This window comes from Tachyglossus aculeatus, chromosome X1 (genome assembly GCF_015852505.1).
Source record: "Tachyglossus aculeatus isolate mTacAcu1 chromosome X1, mTacAcu1.pri, whole genome shotgun sequence".
In the NCBI taxonomy this organism is placed as follows: Eukaryota; Metazoa; Chordata; class Mammalia; order Monotremata; family Tachyglossidae; genus Tachyglossus; species Tachyglossus aculeatus.
In genome coordinates, this window is record NC_052101.1 from 121,255,971 (window position 1) to 121,271,047 (window position 15,077).

The 15,077-nt window shown below is 52.6% G+C and overlaps 2 protein-coding genes and 1 pseudogene across 2 annotated transcripts in view; 2 read left to right on the forward strand and 1 right to left on the reverse strand.

The window, feature by feature from the left end:
• The window catches only part of UPF1 (UPF1 RNA helicase and ATPase), a 33,672-nt gene extending 29,664 nt beyond the window's left edge, over positions 1 to 4,008 (forward strand). The window contains exons 20-24 of the mRNA XM_038740588.1: positions 585 to 666; positions 899 to 1,060; positions 1,371 to 1,585; positions 2,246 to 2,365; positions 3,948 to 4,008. Coding sequence (XP_038596516.1) covers positions 585 to 666; positions 899 to 1,060; positions 1,371 to 1,585; positions 2,246 to 2,362 — 576 coding nt within the window. The 3' untranslated portion in view covers positions 2,363 to 2,365; positions 3,948 to 4,008. The remainder of the gene's footprint in view (positions 1 to 584; positions 667 to 898; positions 1,061 to 1,370; positions 1,586 to 2,245; positions 2,366 to 3,947) is intronic.
• A 5,843-nt stretch (positions 4,009 to 9,851) lies between these two features.
• On the forward strand, positions 9,852 to 12,928 carry LOC119949948 (embryonic growth/differentiation factor 1-like). Its single transcript, XM_038771805.1, has 3 exons — positions 9,852 to 9,902; positions 10,897 to 11,337; positions 12,023 to 12,928. Exons 1-3 carry the CDS (start codon positions 9,852 to 9,854, stop codon positions 12,926 to 12,928), a joined length of 1,398 nt encoding a protein of 465 aa, XP_038627733.1.
• Positions 12,929 to 14,473: 1,545 nt separating this feature from the next.
• LOC119919754 lies at positions 14,474 to 15,045 on the reverse strand (annotated as a pseudogene).
• Positions 15,046 to 15,077: the final 32 nt, after the last annotated feature.

Genomic DNA, 15,077 nt, shown 5'->3' on the forward strand with positions numbered 1-15,077 from the left:
AGAGGAACAGGTCAGGAGTCTTTAGGCAGGCTTCTTGGTCCAGTCCCATGCAACTATACCTTCCTCTCTATCTTTTTTTTCCCCTAGTAATTACTGCTCTTGGGCCTTGGGAGGCCCTCTTAGGAAGAATGAGTTCGGAGGGTTCTAGTATTAAGCAGCTAAAATGTCATTTAGGAAGTACTGACACAGGTTTGCCACCTTCTGAAGTGGTAATTTTGTATCTGGACAAAGCAGATTTCTGGTATCTGATTATTAGCATTAAGTTCGATTAAAATCATCTCTGCAGGCCTAGTACAGTTAGCCATTGTGCATTTCCAATCAAACTTGAAAATGCCAAGCAAACTGCATGAAAATGCAAAAGGGGAATTGGATTAATAAAGTGGTTTGGGTGATGCCAAAACTGACTCCTTTACTTCCTTCTGTTCTCGTGGGGTTTAACAGTACCGTGGCAGTTTTGTGTTAGCAGTTGAAATTATCCCCTGAACCTCTGGGATGATATCAGTCCTATGTCTGTGGGGCAGTACGATCCATCCATCCATCCCCACCAACCCACTTCCCCCCCTATTTTTCTGTTGTATTTCCAGGGAGCTCGATTCATGACTACGGCCATGTATGATGCCCGTGAAGCTATTATCCCAGGATCTGTTTACGATCGAAGTAGTCAAGGTAAAATTAAATATAAGCCATGAAGGATTCTTCTTGTAAAAAGGAATTAACTTGGGTGGTTCTGGATCACATGATCCATATAGTTGGGAACATTTTAATTACTGAGTGGTTGTATAAGGAGGAGCTTTGGGATGTGTGTAATTTTCCTTAGAATCGGTTGAGGTGCGCTTGATTATTCTTTGCCCCAGCTGCTTTCATACCTGGAGTAATAATCTAACTTTAACTTTCGTAGGCCGTCCCTCAAATCTGTATTTCCAAACCCATGATCAGATTGGGATGATTAGTGCTGGACCCAGCCACGTCGCTGCTATGAACATTCCTATCCCATTCAACCTTATGATGCCACCGATGCCACCTCCAGGTTATTTCGGACAAGCTAATGGACCAGCTGCAGGTATCTAGCCCTTTGCAAACTCCCTGAAAAAAAGAATCCCCATGGTACTGGGTTTGCCCCCGTGCCCAATGTGGGCCAGGATCGAAAGCTTGAACCTCAAAAGGCGAGCGAGCGCTTCACATTGCTTCACAGCTGCCCCCCTCTGCCCCCAGACCACAGTCCGGCGACTGTGATGAGTCGGCTGACTGGGACCAGGAGCCAGCCTTCAGTTGCAAAAAGCTTGGGCGTGATGGGCAGCCCCGGGGGCTGGGGAGCCTTAGTTGTGCACTCTGTGGGAAATGACGTTTTTCCTTCCCTTCTCCTCCTTCAGGCCGGGGGACCCCCAAGGGGAAGACAGGCCGTGGTGGACGCCAGAAAAATCGTTTTGGTATTCCCGGGACAAGTTCGAATCTTCCAAATAGTCAAGCGAGTCAGGATGTGGTGTCTCAGCCGTTCTCCCAGGGTCCGTTGACTCAGGGCTATATTTCCATGAGTCAACCATCGCAGATGAGTCAGCCAGGACTCTCCCAACCAGAATTATCACAGGTACCAGAACCTTTCCTCCTTGTTTTTTGATAACCTGTTGCTGCAGCCCGGTCACGTAAAAAAAGCAGGAGGGGAAGGGGTGTGGAGAGCTGCCCCCACCCCCGCACAAGGGTGATCCTGCTCCTCAGTAGAAGGCACCCTCTATCCAGCAGCAAAATGTCCCGGTTTCCGTCCTTCCTTCCTTCCTGTCAGCATTTAAGGCTCTCCAGCATGTTACTGTGAAAGCTCCTAGCCTTGACAGATTTCCATGGAGAAAAATTGGAAGAAGCTGTTGGCAGTCCAGTCAGAATTCTTGCCAGGCAACATGTGGCCCTAGTTGTGTAACTTGAGGGCCTTTCTACACAGTTGCAACCTGGATTTATAACTGGAGTAATTAATTAATCACTGCTTAACAAGAAAAGCCCTTGAAGTGAACGATGGTGGTGTTTCTGCTGAGGGGGCTTGGGAATGCCGTACAAACACCTAGCAATTCCACTGTGGCTCCTAAAGAGGGAGTGAGAGGTTTGAATGTGTAAATCCATATTGGGTGTTACTTGGATCCAGTTAGTTGCATGAAATTAAGGATTGGGGGTGGGGCACGGACGGGGGAAATCCATCTCTGGAAAACAAACCGTACAAATCTTCACGCTGGAATTAAAGAAAGCAACTTTCTCATTTCAGGACAGTTACCTTGGTGATGAGTTTAAATCGCAGATCGATGTGGCTCTGTCGCAGGATTCTACATACCAGGGTGAACGGGCATATCAGCACGGCGTGACTGGACTGTCACAGTATTAGAGTGTAAGGCACCTTGTTTTTTGCTTTGATGGTGACTGCTGTTTCATCTCTTAGGCTTCCCAGGCCGCATAATGTGGAAGCAGGGAATTTTTGTCTTTGTGAGACAACTCTCAGAGCGCCAACTGTGACTTCACAAAGCTAATTCCTGCTACTTTTAATTACAGAGGTGAATCCTCCTCTGACAGGCTGCCCAATCCAAAACTCTGTAATAGTGCCAGGGAGCCTTTTAGTTTTCTGTTCCCACTTGGGGAAGCTCCTTTCAGGTGCAGATTTTTCTATTTTCAATCTATCAGTAGCATTTATTGAGTGTTTCCAGAGTGTAAGGCATTGTAGCATTTGAGAGAGTACAACAGGAGTGAGGCACATGATCCCTGCTCTTAAACTTGCAATATAATGGAGGGGGCAGACAAAATATATTCAGCCAGTGAAACTTGGAAGAATAAGTACTTTAAAACACTTTTTAAAATACATTTTTATGCATTGAAGCTTTAATTTGCTGAGCCTTTGGATTCCTGGGCATTCTGATGGAGGTCTGTCTCATTTCCGATCGGATGTTTGTAGACTGCAAACTCCTTATGGTGAGAATTGTCTGCCAACTCTGTACTCTCCCAAGCTCTTAGCACAGTGCTTTGCATACAGTAAGCGCTTAGTAAATTCCATTGACAGTTTTCTGGTGTTTCCCAATCACTTCCTTTATGAAATTTTCCCTAGGAGGAAATTAGCACCCACGTGTGTACACTCCCCCTGGAGAGCTCCTTGGAAAGTCAGGGATTTTTTAATCTCCAAGTTGGAATCTGAGGGAAATCTTGGGAGTGCTTCATGTGACATGCCTGACTGTTTTATTCTCTCCTGTTCTTTAGGGTGCTCCTTATCCAGGAAGGGCCTCACTAACCTTTTTCAAGGTTTTTTTTTTTTGTTGTTGTTTTTTTCCTTTGGATTCAAAGGCACAATATGGCTCTGTGTTGCCAATTCATGTGGCAGGGCCCTCTGGCAAAAATGTTTGACCCTGATCTCCACTGGGTCCCCTGGAGTTTGCAGGGGGAGTCGCTTTGATATGTGGTGGTGCTCATGAAGGACTATCTTTCAATAATGCCACGCGATATCCATACCCTCGGGCAAGAGGCCAGAAGTACTCCTGGCCCTGAAGAGAGTTTTTGAGTGGGGTGGTGGGAGTTGTTAAAAAAAAAAAAGTCCAGTTTTGTGCAGGGTAGAACTACTTTTGGCTTGAGAGTTTATTTTAGCCTTCGTGCATACATATTGTACAAGACCCCACCAGGGTGGAGATTATGGCATGGGATAGATCCTTGACCTGATGGAAAGTTTGGGGCTTGAGCCTAGCTGAGCCCCAGATGTTTAGGTTCCCCAATTATAACTCACTTCTGGGGAGCTGGAAGGGTGGGAGAGTAGGTCATGCACGAGGGCAAATGTCTCTCTTGAGTGGTGGCACTTTGTCCCCTGTGGCCCTTGGCCCAAAATGAGGTGGTCAGGTCACAGAGAAGCCTTTATTTTTTTTTTTTTCCACCCCCTAACATCACTCTTAATCTTTTCTCCCACCCCTTCTTTCCCTACCTCCTCTCTCCCTTAGGTTGAGGAAGAAGAGCTAAGCTTATGTGGAGCTTAGTCCATCAGCATCTTATTCTGGGTAATAAAAAAAAATAAAATAAAATGGATACCTGTTTTCCACTGCTAAAACTGAAGCACCACTGTGTGAGAGCAACAGGAGAGAGAGAGGAAAGAGAGGGAAACCAATCAATGGGGAGAGAAGAGAGGAAGGAGCGAGTGAGCGACCACTGCTAGCACACTGAGACAAGGAGAATGTCCGAAGAGGAGAGAGAAGCAGAGTACTGGCTGCGGCCCAAAGGGAAGGCGGGGTTCAGGTCTCGCGCAACCAGCAAAAATGAACGAATGAATAGTCAGCTGAGTCCCTGCTCCCCCAGCCCCATGTGCTAGAGAGAAGGGCCTTCAGCAGGGCTCACTTCATTCCATGCTTCTGTTTGGGAACAGGGCCTCGCTTTCCAGAGCAGGAGGGAAGGGAAACCCTCATCTCAGAGTTCTTTTAAAGGGTACGACATTTTAGCAGGAAACTGTTCAAATTTTAGCAGCAGAGGAGAGATTCCTACTTCCTACTTTCAAGTCTGCAGATCCAGCCACGGATGGTGCCAGCAGCATATGGCCAGAGCTCCACTCTGAGATGCCGTTTGTCCACACGGGCTCCGAGCCCTACGTGTTCTCATGTTGCCTATGTTTCAAAGGTGGTTTTAAAGATGTTAGTTCAGTCAAAGGAGCACTGAAATTTTCTTTTAGAAGTTATGTCTCTGGAATCTTAGTGGTGGACTTGGAAGATGAGGTGCTTAAGCACACATTTAAAGCAGGCAAACCTTAAATTAGAATTACCACCAATGAAGAGAATGTCAAATGAATTTTAAAGCTGTAGCATTCAGCCTCTTCTTCCTACAATGGATAGCAGTTAATGAGGGGGAACGGGTGCTGGTGCAGGAGGAGGGTTAAAAGTGTTTTCTATATGCTTTAATTGGCTACTGTCTGGACTCTACTCTGCAAAAACAAGCCTTTCTGTCACATCAATTGTGCGCTTAAAAGGGGGCTGGCTGGGTTCCTGTGCTTTTCAGCCCTGGAGGAAAAGATGCTAGTACACCTGCTTCATTCACTCCCGCCAATGTTGGGGAGAAGTAGTGGCCACTGGGGATTATAATGGATTTGAAGTAAAGACTCTACAACAATACTGAAGCAGGCTAAACGAATTACAGCAAAGCAGGCAGTTGGAAGGTGGCCATCAAGCGGGTCCGATGAGAGAAAAGAGTGGCTTTTAGGTGACTTCTTTGGGGACTCACTGCGGGTAGCTGGAGAAGTCTTTTTTTTTTTAATTATTTTTATTTTTAAAAAAGAAACAAAGCCTAGAAAAGCCTGAAGATTCCTTTCGGGTACAGACCACCACATCAGCATTCATGTTGATTTGAAAAATAGATACTAAAGGTAGAAGTTAAAGAGCACATTCAAAGTGAGCCATCCAATCTTTACAAGGTGTCCGCGTGTCTTAAGGGATGACGCAAGAAGACAGGAATACTGAGGACACAGTTCTTTAGACCTTCGTAGGAGCACTCTTGAGTGCCGAGATCCAGAGAGATCGAGAACCTCACATTCTTAGCTGCCTGTTTTATCAGATCCCTAAATTTGAAATACTCTAACTTCTGCCTCTAATTGGCTAAGTTGAGCAGAGTGTGATTTGCTAGCGTAGATATCTTTTAAACTTTTCTGTTACCTGTAAGATCAAAGGGCTTCAAGTATTTCTAGTGTGGGAGGGTGTTTGTTTTTGTTTTAAATTTGTATTTGTTATTTTGAGGAACTCAGACTTTACCTCTCACACAATGTACTAGGAAGGCCCAAACTGCAATGTTTGTTTTTAGTCCATTTGAAAACCCCTTTGATTTCAGACCATCCTCTAAATTGCCCACCCACTTAGAAAACCTGCATTTCGGTTCAGTTTTACTTGATTTATTCTTTCCTTTTCTTTTTTTCCTCTCTCTTAGAGATGGGGGTGGGTAGGTAGATACAGATATACTTTGACTTCATGACAGAGCTGGTCACTCTGCATTAGGTTTTTGTCCGATCCTTCAGCTTGTCAATTTTTATTTCAAGTTCTGCAAAACACAGTTTGCCCCATAAATCTTGAGAAAGCAAAGACATCAGCCCTCCTAATCTAAAAATCCTCCAGAATTTCACCTTCTAAAATGTACCAAGAATGGGGACACGCAGGCCACCTTCTTTCCTGTAAGATGGACTGTTTTATTTATTAACATTGCCGAAGGGCTTTTTTAATTTTTCCTTCTGGGTAGGCTGCCTAGTTGCAGAGTTTTGAAATAGGTTTAAGCTGTAATCCTTTGTGCAATGCAATCCATTGAGTAATGCCCCTCTGCCCCCTCCCCCTCCTCCCCCTCCTCCCCCTCCTCCCCCTCCTCCCCCTCCTCCCCCTCCTCCCCCTCCTCCCCCCTCCTCCCCCTCCTCTCCCTCCTCCCCCTCCTCCCCCTCCTCCCCCTCCTCCCCCTCTTCTCCCTCCTCTCCCTCCTCTCCCTCCTCTCCTTCCTCCCCCCATCCCTCTTCTCCCTGCTCCCCCCTCCTCTCCCCTCCAATCTGCCCCTATATTTCACTGGTTGGAATGCTTTTGCCTCTGCTTTGTGCTGTTTTATTGTTTTTCCTTTGTTGCAGTTATTCAGAGATTTATAAATCCATGAACATCAATACCAGCTTGGTGTTACTTTAAGTTTTTTGTCAATTTGTTTTAAACTGTCATCAAAATATTAATAAACAGCTCTTGCATTCACACTGACCCTGCATTTTCCTGCCACCTCCAACCTTTTTGAAGACAAGCCAGCCCCACCCCAACATGGATACCGACTTGCTGTTTGTGCGTTATGTGGCAAATGTATTCCAGGTGCTTCCTTCCCTCATCACTGTCCCACATTATCTGAGCTTGGTTGTTTTTGGGCCCGGATGAGAACCTTCATGTGGCAATAGGAACCTTTCCCGAAGCGAGAGAGGCTCCCAGGCCCTTCTAGACTGGTGTCCCTCCTGTCTCTGACCTCTCTGTAAACTCTCCCAGATTCCCTCCTGTGAGGGCCCATTATTGTGATCGTGACAAACTCTGCATTTTGCAATCTGCCCCGTCTAGCAGTCTTTCCTTCAGCCCTCCCCTCCCCCATTGTTCTCACCGCCAGGCTGGGAACAAAGAACACGGCAGGATTTGGGGACAGGTTCTCGGAAATCTGCTGCGACCTTAAAAGGAAGGGACAGGGAGGAGGTCGGCTGCTCTGAAACAAAACCTGCCAGGCTCGGGGAGGCAGATTCTCTCGATTTCAGGAGGGAAGGAAAGGAGGAAAGAACCTGCTTTTTTTTTTTTTTTTTTTTCCTCCTCCCAGCCTTTAAGCCCAGCTGTGGTATGAGGTAGTAAGCCAAGGGCTTTCCAACAGACGTGGCTTCCTTGGCTCGCTCTTGGCGGGACTTCTATGGCCCCCTTCATGCCCTCCAACTACCCCTTCCTCAACGCTCTGCTTTCCGGTGAGAAGCGTCCAGTTGTCTTTCAGCCCAGCCCAGGCGTCTCATAGTTGCGGCTGCTCCCAAGAAGAAGAAGAATGGCATTTGTTAAGCACTCACTATGTGCAAAGCACTGTTCTAAGCCATCCCCTCTGCCATACACACCTCCCCACTTCTGGGAGGTGGCACGAAGTGGTCCGAGTGAGGGGAGAAGGTACAAAGGAGAGGAAGATCCTGAGGGCTTTGTCCCCCTCCTTTCCACGAGATGACATGGAAAGAGTTTGGCATGTTCAAGGTAGGCCACCACAATCACGCTAGTGCCAGGGCCCCTCTCTTCAAAGCCAAACTGCACTAGCGTTCCCGGAGACCGAGGAAACGTTGTTGGGCAACCTCAACCTCCACTTCATTCCCGGCTCCCCTAAAGTGCTGTGATTCTCGGCATAAGGCGCGCCCTCCCCCAAAGTTTAGGAGAGGGAGAAAGTGGGAAAGACAATAAGGCCTTCAACAAGGATAGGACTGCGGATCTAGAGCTGGCTGAACAAACAAATCGGCCTCAAGGTTGTGAGGATGATAACAATCTGCTCCTCTCTCTCTTCCCCCCCCCCCCCCCGCCCCCACCTCCCAAAAAATTCTTCCACGGTTCCCGGGACCTCCGAGATCCTAGCCCTGATTGTGTGGGGACTTGCTGCCCGTTCGGGGCCCGGGGGGTAACCGGGGGAAGAGCTTCTGGGCCCCTTTCCAGCTCTAATAATAATAATGGCATTTAATAGGCACTTACTATGTGCAAAGCACTGTTCTAAGCGCTGGGGAGGTTACAAGGTGATCAGGTTGTCCCACGGGGGGCTCACAGTCTTAATCCCCACTTTACAGATGAGGGAACTGAGGCCCAGAGAAGTTAAGTGACTTGCCCAAAGTCACACAGCTGATAATTGGCAGAGCTGGGTTTTGAACCCGTGACCTCTGACTCCAAAGCCCGGGCTCTTTCCATTGAGCCATGCTGCTTCTCCAAAATATGAGCTGAGGCCTTGAATGAGTTTACTTGAGCTCAAATAATAATGATGGTATTTGTTAAGCGATTACTATATATAGTGTCAAGCACTGTTCTAAGCGCTGGGGGAGGATATAAGGTAATCAGGTCGTTCCACGTGGGGCTCACAGTCTTAATCCCCATTTTACAGATGAGCTAACTGAGGCACAGAAGTTGTGACTTGATGGCAGCCGAAATTAGAACCCACAACCTCTGCCTCCCAAGCCCGAGTGCTTTCCAGTAAGCCGCGCTGCCGAAGGTTGGGTTCTTTAGATGCAGCCAGTTTGATGGGGGGTGGGTTAAGAATTTAGCCCAGAACTGCCTAAAATGCAAGAATTTGGAGTCACAGGAAGAAGCCTTTGAAGTGAGAAGCTGGCTGTTCATCCTCGGAGCCCCGGCTGGGGGAAACTCCCGCTGGGTTATTGGGGGGGCGTGGGGGGCGGGGGGCAGGGGGAAGGGAGCCGAGCGACCTCAAAGATCAGTGAGGCCCTGGCCCAAGCTGGGGGCGCCGAGTCACCGAGCCACCCGGGGATTTAAGCCCGCGAGTGGGCGAGCCGAAATACGCCCACCGTGGCCTCTCACCTCCCCCCTCCACCATGACCATTCAATCAATCAACCAATCGTACTTATTGAGCGCTTACTGTGTGCAGAGCACTGTAGTAAGCGCTTGGGAAGTACAAGCTGACAACATTAGAGACAGTCATCATCATCAATCGTATTTATTGAGTGCTTACTGTGTGCAGAGCACAGTACTAAGTGCTTGCGAAGTACAAGTTGGCAACATATAGAGACAGTCCCTACCCAACAGTGGGCTCACAGTCTAGAAGGGGGAGACAGTGAACAAAACAAAACATACTAACAAAATAAACTGAATAGATAGGTACAAGTAAAATAGAGTAATAAATATGTACAAACATATATACAGGTGCTGTGGGGAAGGGAAGGAGGTAAGATGCGGGGGATGGAGAGGGGGACGAGGGGGAGAGGAAGGAAGGGGCTCAGTCTGGGAAGGCCTCCTGGAGGAGGTGAGCTCTCAGTAGGGCCTTGAAGGGAGGAAGAGAGCTAGCTTGGCGGATGGGCAGAGGGAGGCCATTCCAGGCCCGGGAGAGGACGTGGGCCGGGGGTCGATGGCGGGACAGGAGGGCTGAGTAGGTGCGAATGAGGTTGTCGTTAATGTAACTTGGTGATAACAAGGGCCTTTTTCCCGGCGTGGGGGGGGGGGGGGGAAGAGTCAGTCAGGACCGACCGGGAAGGGGGGTTGGGGGGCATCATCATCAATCGTATTTATTGAGCACTTACTGTGTGCAGAGCACTGTACTAAGCGCTTGGGAAGTACAAGTTACTTCCCGACATTGTCGGGGCACTATAAGGAAGGTCGCTTAAGTGGGAGGGGGGGAATGGAAGCAGGGGGCGTCTATGGCGATGCTCGGAGAAGCGGATCCTTCCGGGAGCAGTGGGGGCCACGCGGTATCATGGCGGGCGGAAGGGCGGGCCAATCGGGAACGGAGTCCCGGGCGTCTATGGCGGGCCTCTCTGGCGCTCTGAGGAGATGAGCCTTCCGGGAGCAGCGGGGTCCATGCGGTGTGATGGTGGGCATTCGGGCCATGACACCGGTTTCAGGGGAGGCGGGAGGGTGGGCACCCCTTCCTCAAGCCCCGGGCAAGGCGTCCGCTCCTAGTAGCCAGGGGGAGAAGGAGAGATCCCCTCTGGCTCGCCCATCTCCCTGCCCCTTTTAGGCTGTGAGCCCACTGTTGGGTAGGGACTGTCTCTATATGTTGCCAACTTGGACTTCCCAAGCGCTTAGTCCAGTGCTCTGCACACAGTAAGCGCTCAATAAATACGATTGATGATGATGATGATGCCCCTCCAAGTTGGCCTGGGGGCCCCAAAGTAAGTTGGCTTCTCAGAGAAATCCTGCCCTCGGGAGCGAGGATCTCTTCGCGACAAAAGGGTCTCCCGATCCCAGCTGGTCCGGTAGAACTGTGAGCCCGCTGTTGGGTAGGGACTGTCTCTATGTGTTGCCGACTTGTACTTCCCAAGCGCTTAGTACAGCGCTCCGCACACAGTAAGCGCTCAATAAATACGATTGATTGAAGTGCGGGGAGGGAAGCGCGGCCTGGAGGCCTAGGGCAGGGGGGCTCACAGTTTTTAGACTGTGAGCCCACTGTTGAGTAAGGACTGTCTCTATATGTTGCCAATTTGTACTTCCCAAGCACACAGTACAGTGCTCTGCACATAGTAAGCACTCAATAAATACGATTGATGATGATGATGAGTTTGTAGGTAGGGGTGGGGAACGGAGGGGAGGGTTACAGCTAAACCGGGAAGCGAAGGGTTACAAGGAGAAGCGCTGCTGCCTCGGGGTGTATATGTGTGTTGGGAGGGGGGGGTGTCTCACACCTCTCTACCCAATGGCCGGGACCCGCGGGGTGACCCCTGCCGGGTCACCCTCGGATATAAGGCCCACCGAGGGACCCCTGCGACCCCCATCCGGTCCCGGTTCTACCCGGTGACCTCAGGAACGATGCTTTCCCTCCGCCTGCTGCTCTTGCTGCTGCTGCTGCTGCCCCTGACCCCAGGGCTCGGCCGAGCCCAGCCGGGGCCGCTTTCACCCCAGGCTGTGGCCCTGCTCCGAGCCCTGGGGCTGAGCGAACCCCCAGCGCCTCGGCAACCCCGACCCGTCCCCCCGCTGCTCTGGCGGCTCTTCCGCAAGAGCCAGGAGAAGCTGGCGGCCGCCAAGGAGACCCAAGAGCCCCAGGGGCCCGAGCAGCAGGCCCAGCCCTGCCGCGTGGAGGAGCTGGGAGTCCCCGGAAATATCGTCCGGCTTGTCCCAGACCGTGGTAAACTGAGGAACCAGGGGAAGCTGCTGTCGGGATCCCGAGCTGGGGGAGGGGCGGACTCAGTGCATCCTACTAAAGCTCGGGGGTGGGGGGTCAAATCACCCCCTTCCCCCCAACGCCTGAAACCCGGCCGTGGCAGGGACGGGGGCGAGTTGCTCCTGGGCCCGGGAGGAGAGAAGCGGCTCCCCCACTTCCCTCCTCACCCCTCTCCTCCTCGACCCGTTCCATGAGCCTTGGTGGCTTCCCCGCCATGGCCGGCTGGACCCCAGGGGGCTCTGGTCTATCTCCTGCTGAGAATCAGTGACTATTGTCTCTCTCCCTCCTCTCCCTCTCCCTCCTGCCCGACCCTAGGGCGGTGTTGCTTGCTGTTCCACCTCTCCTTCCAGAACTGACTGAGGCATAGTCCCCCCCTTCATCCAGAGCTTTGCCCACTTTGCCACTGTATCTTGTAACCCCCAGCGCTTAGAACAGTGCTTGGCACATAGTAAGCATTTAACAAATACCAACATCATCAGTGGTCGAAAACCTTAGCCAAATCCCTAGGTTCATCCCAGTGTTGGCTGGGAAATCCCCTGACCAGCTACTGAACCTGGCTCTGTGGGTGTCCCGTCTAGCCAGTTCTGGTGGGGGGGCGGGGGGGGGTTCCTGGGCTGAGTCATAGTCCCCACCCCACCCTAACACTAGGCAGCTTCCTGGGGAGGAGGTGAGAGACCAGCTGGCCTCAGAGAGTCGGGGTCCCTGCCGCAGCCCCAAGCCCGTGGACCCCCGAGACACCGGCTAAACCCCAGCCGACCAGTAACCCGCCCCCCCCGGGCCCCGTGTCTCCCTTTCCCCCCAGGTGGCTCGGTTCAGTTCGAGGAGCCGGCCCTGGCCCCCCTGTGTGTGGAGAAGCCCCTCTTCTTCAACCTCTCAGCCCTGGCCCCCCAGGAGCAGCCGACCCTGGTCCGGCTGGAGCTGGCCTGCGCCCGGGGGGCCCCAGGGCCAGGCTGGGAGCTCAGCCTGTCCCTAGCCCCAGGGCCCCAGCTGTGGGGCTGGCAGGCCCACTGGCACCACCGCCAGCTCCTCCTGACGCAGCCCCTGCTCCCGGGCCAGGACACCATCCACCTGGACCTGCTGGACCTGGGGCTCGTGGGGCCTTCCGCCCTCCCGCGCAACCTGAGCTTGGTCCTGGAGATCCTGGCTGGCGGCGGGGGCGACGGCAACGGCACAGAGGCGGCCTGCACCAGCCTGGGCCGCTCCTTGGAGGCCTCCCTGCTGGTGGTGACCCTCCACCCCCAGCAGTGCCGGCCTTTGGCCCGGAGGCGGCGGACCGTGGCCCCGGCGGCCCCGGCCCCCGACCGCATCTGCAGGCCCCACCAGCTGTACGTCAGCTTCCGGGACGTGGGTTGGCACGACTGGATCATCGCCCCGCGCGGCTTCATGGCCAACTACTGCCGGGGCTCCTGCCCCTTCCCCCTGGCCACCCAGCTCAACAGCGTCAACCATGCCATCCTGCAGTCACTGATGCACTCCGTGGCCCCTGCCCAGACCCCCCTCCCCTGCTGCATCCCCGTCAGGCTCTCGCCCATCTCTGTGCTCTTCTACGACAACGGCGACAACGTGGTCCTGCGGCACTATGAGGACATGGTGGTGGACGAGTGCGGGTGCAGGTGAGCGGGTGGGCCAGGGCCTCCGGAAAGGGGGTGGGGCCCAGGCCGGCCCGCTCTCTCGTAGATGTCCATGCATCGGATGTGTGAGGTTGTGTGATGCCACACTCCAGAGGCAGGTGTTTGTGACTGGTTGTGGATGCTGATTTAGGCTGGGGGCAAGGCTTGAGGGCGGCGCCAATGCTTCAAGTAGCTTATCTATTCCCCCCACCCTTCAATATACTCAGGGGGCCCCTGCCCCAACCACAGGATTGCTCACTCCACCTTAGTTTTTGGTCTAATCCTTCAGCTGATTTGTTTTCAAGTTCTGCAAAATACAGAGGCCTACCCGCCCCGCACTCCCAAAGCTCAAGAAAGCAATGCCTCCACCTTCCTATTCAAAAAGGCCTCCAGCGCTTTTGCCTTCTAAGCCCTTCAAAGAAGGGAAACCTTTTAAACTGCCTCTGTGTAAAGTGAAAGAACTGGGAATCTGAAGCTAAGAGTTTTACTCCTGCCACTGGTCCACTGGGTGACCCCCTCTCTGACCCTCCGTTGCCTCATCTGTAAAATGAGGTTGATAACCCTGCCTTTTCCTACCTCCCAGGCTTGTAAGACTAAATCAGTTGGAAAATAAACATGCTACAGAAAAAGGAATCAAGGGGTTCTTAATCCTTTTCCCTGTGTGTCAACGGGATATGCCTCGTCCCTTTTTATTTCACTGGTTGGGGTGCACTGTCTTTTTAATGCTTTTTGCTTTGTAGCAATTCCTTGGAGAACATCGGTGCCTACCAGTGTTTCCTTTGATTGCTTAAAAATGTGTCCAAAACTGTTGGCCATCCCTAAAATATTAATAAACATCCAGGCCTCACTCCAGCAAACCTAGTCTCCGATGCTGTGGCTTGATGGCTTAGGGAGATAGGTCTGGAGCAAGTTCCTGCTATAGAGTTCCTGGCCCATCAGGAGAGGAGCACGTGAGTGGGCTGGGAGGGAATGGGGGCCCAGAATGTCTCTAATCCTGAGGTACCGCAGCTCCTCCATCCTGCCCTAGAGTTGCGGGTGGAAATGTAGGCACCAGGCTGACTTTTGGCCACTTGAACTTCACCCTCAATTGTGACCACTGAGCCCTTTCTTCCCCTCAGCCCTCTCTGCCCTCATACAGTCACTCTGCCCACTGCCCACCACCCCGCCCATCTACCCACCCATTCAATTGAGATAAAATCCTGGCTGCTTTGGGGCTGAGGGCCTGCAGGGGACAGTACAGGAGAGGGGAGGGTCAGGAGGGTAAAGAGAGCTCCTACCTGCTCAAAAATCAGGGCCGGGGGCAGGGATGGATCACCCCCACCCCTCTCCAGTCCTCCCAGTCCCCCCAGTGCCAGGGTTTCTTCTGCTGCTCTATGAATTATGGATTTTTTTCCTCTCCCTCCAACCCCCTGACTCCTGGGGGGAGCCTTTGACCGTGGGGTTCGTGTGGCTCCCTATGCTGCTGTGAACTTGCCCAGTATACGGCCCGGAAGGGGGGGGGGGTGTAAGACATGGGTTCCATAAAAGAACAACATTTCAGGTGGAGGCGACAGAGGAAAAAACAAAACAGCCGTTTTATTAGTCAGGGTCTGTGTCATGAGAGCTTACACCTACAGTTTGCCTCCGGCAAGAGCAGGCCAAGGCACCCCCGCCCCCATCCCCCTTCTCTTCCAGGGCTCACCTGCACCCACACTCGTCCACCACCATATGCGTCCACCACCATATGCTCGTAGTGCCTCAGGACCACGTTGTCGCCTTTGAGTAGAAGAGCACAGAGATGGGCGAGAGACCGAGGAGGATGCAGCAGGAGAGGGGCGGTCTAGGCAGGGGCCACGGAGTGCATCAGGGACTGCAGGATGGCGTGGTTGACACTGTTGAGCTGGGTGGCCAAGGGGAAGGGGCAGGAGCCCCGGCAGTAGTTGGCCATGAAGCCGCGCAGGGTGATGATCCAGTCGTGCCAGCCCACATCCCGGAAGCTGACGTACAGCCGGTGGGGCCTGCAGATGCGGTCGGGGGCCGGGGCAGCCGGGGCCACGGTCCGCCGCCTCCGGGCCAAAGGCCGGCACTGCTGGGGGTGGAGAGTCACCACCAGCAGGGAGGCCTCCAGGGAGCGGCCCAGGCTGGTGCAGGCCACCTCCATACCGTTGCCGTCGCCC